This window comes from Triticum urartu, chromosome 3A (genome assembly GCF_056163025.1).
Source record: "Triticum urartu cultivar PI428250 chromosome 3A, HENAU_Tu73, whole genome shotgun sequence".
NCBI lineage: Eukaryota > Viridiplantae > Streptophyta > Magnoliopsida > Poales > Poaceae > Triticum > Triticum urartu.
Genome location: NC_141875.1, coordinates 59,329,376 through 59,334,783, shown reverse-complemented (window position 1 = coordinate 59,334,783; position 5,408 = coordinate 59,329,376). Strand labels below are relative to the sequence as shown.

Genomic DNA, 5,408 nt, shown 5'->3' with positions numbered 1-5,408 from the left:
CTCTCCGCCCTAAATATATCAAACATGCTACTTTTTCTTGGTTTCTTAAAATCCGTCCTGGCCTGACTGAAGTAAGGTCTCTTTGGCACATGTTGCTGCTCCAAAGTGCTCTGCCTTACTTGGCATTCATCCTGCCTTTGCTTCTCACTTGCCAACCTGAGATTTTCTTCCACGACTTGTTTCTTTCCTTCCTCGGCTTGGGCTTGTGCTCTGTTCCATTCTTCTGCTTGTTTCTTTCTCTCTTCGTAATCTTGTGCCCTGGATGTATCTTGCTGCAGATTTTGCTTCTCCCATGCCTGCTGCCTTGAATTCTCCCCCTGAGCAAGATAATATTTACAACCTCTAATTCTTTACTGCTCATCCTCTTGCATCGTAATAAATTGCATTTCTTCTGATCTCAGTGAATCTTCATCTTTCTTTCTCTTTTCATCTGCAATTCTTTTCTTTTCTGCAGCCTTCGCCCTTTTTGCTTCTTCTGCTTGCATCTTTTTAGCTTGTAGTGCATTCCTTTTGGCCTCTGCAAGTGCCTTCTTCTCCTGCTGCTCAACCAACCTCTTTTGTTTCTTTTCTTCAATTTCTTTCCTTTTTTCTTCAGCTGCCAACTGTTTTTCTCTCAGCACAGCTTTCTTTTTCTCCTCAATCTCTAACTTTTTTGCTACAGCCTCTTGTTTCCTTTTCTCCGCAGCTTGCGAAATCTTTTGCCCTTCCTCTCTGATCTTGTTCAAAGCTGCATCAAACTTTGCCTGGTCTGCAATCTCTTTTTTTTCAGCTGCAAGTCTAAGTTTAGCCAGTGCAAGCACCTCTCTTTTTCTATGAACATTTTCCTGTGATGTTGGAGTTGTTGGCTGAACAGGGGGTTGGCTTGGGACATTTTGTTCAATAAATGCTGATGGAGGTAAAGGGCGTGAATTAGGTGGTTCTATGATCTGGCTTGCAACATTTGTCTATAATAATTTAGGAAAATTAATTAGCTTGGAGTCATGAATTAGATGGTAGTAATAAAATTATGAAAACAATTAGATACCTCTTCCATTAATGTTGTAATGACCTCAGCCTCATAAATAGGTGGTTGTTGATGTAATAACCCCTCAGTTTGCATGTTCTGCTCCTGATTACAAAAACCATATAAATTAGTAAAGTTCTGGTTATGTAAAAAAAGCAATTTAGCATTAACGAGGTTGTACAATTATATTACCTGTCTCATGGCTTCATATTCTTCATCGGAGGAGGAAACTTCAGGTTCTGCTCTAACTTTCTTTTTTCTTATCCTCCTCTTGGGTTTTAGGCCTAATTTGAAATCTTTGCACCCACCTAGGTTATGCCCTGCAGCTCCACAATAGCTACAATGGATAATAGATCCACCTCTGCCAACTTTCCTCCCTGCCCTACCCTCTGTCTCTTCTGGTTGTTGTCGTCTATTCTTCGCGTTTCTTCCTTTTTTTCTTAATTTTGGGAGGAAGCACTTGTCTGCCATACATTTTTTCCCACTCACTCACATCTTTACATGGCAAGATTATTTTCTCGTAAGCCTTGCAGTAAGTCTCAATGGAGTAACATGGGTGGACCAATGTTTCAGGTGGAATATTGTCATATCTTGCAGCTGCAACCGCATGACAACACGGAATCCCAATTAAATCCCACCTTCTGCAAGTGCATTTATACAACGTTATGTCCACACTGAACTGCCTGTTTTTGTCTTGCACTTCAAAAATGCCCAGTCCAGCAGGATCAGCATGACATGTGGCTGCTGCATCAATATGTCTTTGCAACCTTTTTCTCACTTTAGGACATATGGTACCATGCCATTTCAGTGCCTCTAGTTTCTTACCATAATGTCTTCCCATTATTTGTCCTTTAATCCTTTGTATCATGGTTAATATGGGGAGTTCTCTTGCATCTAAAATATACCTATTGAACACTTTGCAATTGTTGTTCAATAGAACATCACACTTCGGAAAATCTTTTTGAAATGCCCTTACCCATGTTTCTGGGTCTAACTCCTCTAACCAATCATGAGCTTCCTTACTAAGAACTAGCATTCTGTCCATGTTCTCTCTAAACTGACCATGAGTAGTACTTCGAGCACATCTCCACAATTGATTCTTTAGCACTTCTCCTTTAAAGTTCTTTGTGAAATTCTGCCAGATATGTCTCACACAATACCTATGCTCTGAATCTTTAAATAGTTCTCTCACTGCCTTAATTAGACCCTGGATGTGAACAAATAAATTTAGTGCTAAATAATTACAAATTACAAATCATGTACTACAATATGAAGAAATGTAACCAAACTATCGAAGCATATATTACAACTGCAAGTGACTTACTTTTTGCTTGTCAGACATGACTGTCCAAAGTGAGGTGTCCATAATGCCAAGATCTTCTTTAAGAATAGTCAAGAACCATCTCCAACCTTCTGTGTTTTCAACTTGCACAACAGCAAAGGCCACGGGATAAATGCAATCATTAGGATCCATTCCTATTGCAGTTAACAAAACTCCACCAAACTGAGTTTTCAAATGACAACCATCTAAGAAAATTATAGGCCTACAAGCTGCAAGGAATCCCCTCTTGCATGCATCAAAAGAGAAGTAGCACTTCTGGAATTGGCCATCGTCGGCAACTTGCAGCAAAAAAGTACTACCAGGATTTGACCTCCTTAACTCAGCTGCATAATCCCACAACATGTTGTACTGAGCAATATCATCACCATAAATAATGTCAAATGCTATTTTCCTTGCTCTCCAAAGCTTCTGCCTATGAACCTTCATGTTCCACTCTTCCTGCACCATTGCTCCAAAATCCTTCAAAGAAATCTTATCATCTGCTCTGACCTTGTCAACATACTTTGCAGCAATGTATCTCGCAGTGAACGCTTTAACACTCCACTTCTTTGTGCATGTGTGCTCATCTTTAAATGTTTTAACCTGAATTCCCTTGGTTCTATTATCAAACGAAGCATATAAATACCAAGGGCAACCACCATTGCACACAGCTCCAATCCTTGTCTTGTCATTCTTGGGAAATGTTATTTGCAGCCTCTCCTTGCAACTATACTCCCTAATGGCCCGTCTGATCAGTGCAATAGATGGGAAAACCTGCCCCACATAGAACTTGGGCTCCTTCAAATCAACTCCAGTAAAATGTTTGAAATTGAATTTAATGTCATCATCATCATCCGATTCAGGCAGATCAAGACTATCATCCTCGGAGTTTAGATCTTCTGCTATCTCCTTCCCTGTCCTTGTCCCTTTCTTCTCATCGCCGACAACTTTTCCATCCTCATTGATCAAATCATCGTCACCATCATTGAGGTCATAGTCACTGTCAATTATTTCTGGAATATAATCCGAGTCTTCGCTATCATCTTCACTACATAACTCCTCCTCTACCTCCGATGTCCCTCTTCTGCCCCTCCTGCTTGTGCCTTCTACATTTTCCTCACATGCAAATGACATGGAAGCACTGTTGTCCCCAACAAGTACAATGCTTTGCCCCTCTAAAGCACTGCCATTTATCTTGGTCTTCATAGGCCTAATAACATCACGTGCATGTGTACATGGATTTGCTAACACATCATCCCATCCTCCTCCACCAGAAGCAGCATCATGAACAAGATACAACATCAGGTATTTGTGCCCTTCTCTAACTAGCTTGCTAATGCATTTTGTGTCATTATTGCTTGCAACCAACCTGAGCCCATCTTCATTCATTTGCATCCCAGGCATCAACAAATAGATTTGAATTCTTCCTGAAGTCTCATAACCCACCTTCTCTACTAATTCATACAACATTTCCATACAAGCAACACTACTGTCACAGTAATCATAGAAGACCTTGCGACCATTGAGATATGATAGATTACCACCAGTGCCCGTGAAAAATCCACCATGGATGAACTCAATGGTACAGAAATCAGTGCCTCCATCTGTTAAACCAAAAAAAAGTTCAAAGTTTAGCCATCGGACATCAAACCCTAATCATATGTGTTAACCCTAAGCAAATGTGTGCCTAAATCACCTAAATTGTATCGTAGAACGCACCAAAACGACGGAATAGATGCGAATCAAGGTAGTAACATGTCTAATCCAGCCATGGTGATTGAATCTTACCGTACATGGGTACGGGGGCACCGTCTTGCCGCCGTATAGGATCATATGCCGCCATTCACGGCGGGCGACGACAATTTCATCACCGCCGTGTGAGCTCCCACCGGTACGAACGCCTCTCGTCGCCTAGATGTCGCCGATCACCTGCGCCGCCATACGTCGTCGTCGCCTAGAGGATGAGATGAAGACGAAAGGGGCAACTGACGCACTCAGCTGGGCAGGGGCGATTCGAAAATTACCAATTGAACCGGTGCGGTCGACCAGCCCGCGTGATGATGTGGCGCTTGTCCGGCCTGGTTCGTAGGTTGATACGTCCGGATGACCGTTTTGGAGTGTATCTGCGTATATGAGGACTGTATTGGAGCAATTCACGAGTGCCAAGACCGTCATGTTACGTGCCAGATAGTACAGGTACCATAGTTGTAATTATCTCTTTTTTTCATTTTTTTGCGGGAAAGTGGTTTGGGAGGGGACCATGGCTGGCCCGGTTCTTTTGCCAGAATCTAAGGTTTCTCCCAGAATCCGACCCCTACCCAGCTTCCCAGATTCTGACAAAAGAACTGGGTCTAACTCGCCGGCCACCAACTTAGACAACATTCGATAAGCGTATTCACTTTTCTCGGTACAAATTGTTGAAATACTCAGGTGCTCCCTCTCTAAACTAATATAAGATTATTTTAATAGTGATCTAAACGATCGAAAATCCATCTCTACACCCGAGCTCATATGCACCTATGCCGACAAAAAAAATCAAAACAAATACTAGAAAATTTTAAAAAATTCCAAATTTTTTGTGGGCGATACAGAATTTGATGCGTGAGGCCCGCTTCAAATTTCAAGTCATTTGAACATCTGAGCATCTCTCAGCAAAAAAGACAAATTGTGGGTCCGTAAAAATGTTTACTGTTCGTGTACTATTTTAGCCAAATTTGTCTTTTTTCCTGAGAGCTGCTTAGATGTCCAATGGCATGAAATTTGGAGCGGGCCTCACGCATCAAATTGTCTACGGAACAAAAAAAATTGGATTTTTTTTAATTTTTTTGATTTTTTTACGAATTTGTTTCTAACCGGATGCAGATGAGTCTAGACACCGAAACGCCTTACTCTCTAAATGATCTTATATTATATTATTATAGTTTGCAGAGGGAGTATCATATGTTTAACTGGGATAACCTAAGTTTATGAAACGAAGGTCAATATTAGAGTAAGAAAATTGTGAGGAAAACGATATTGCTATTATAAAATGGGAGATTGCAAATCCGGCGCGCACTAGGTCGCCTATTTCACTCTAATCTCTCT

At 41.2% G+C, this 5,408-nt stretch overlaps 1 protein-coding gene across 1 annotated transcript; it reads right to left on the bottom strand.

Moving 5' to 3' along the window:
- Positions 1-350: 350 nt before the first annotated feature.
- On the bottom strand, positions 351-4,119 carry LOC147978529 (uncharacterized). The gene is made up of 5 exons (XM_087514783.1): positions 4,113-4,119; positions 2,328-3,928; positions 1,815-2,210; positions 1,025-1,108; positions 351-944 (listed from the first exon to the last, which is right to left on the bottom strand). Exons 1-5 carry the CDS (start codon positions 4,117-4,119, stop codon positions 351-353), a joined length of 2,682 nt encoding a protein of 893 aa, XP_087370909.1.
- Positions 4,120-5,408: the final 1,289 nt, after the last annotated feature.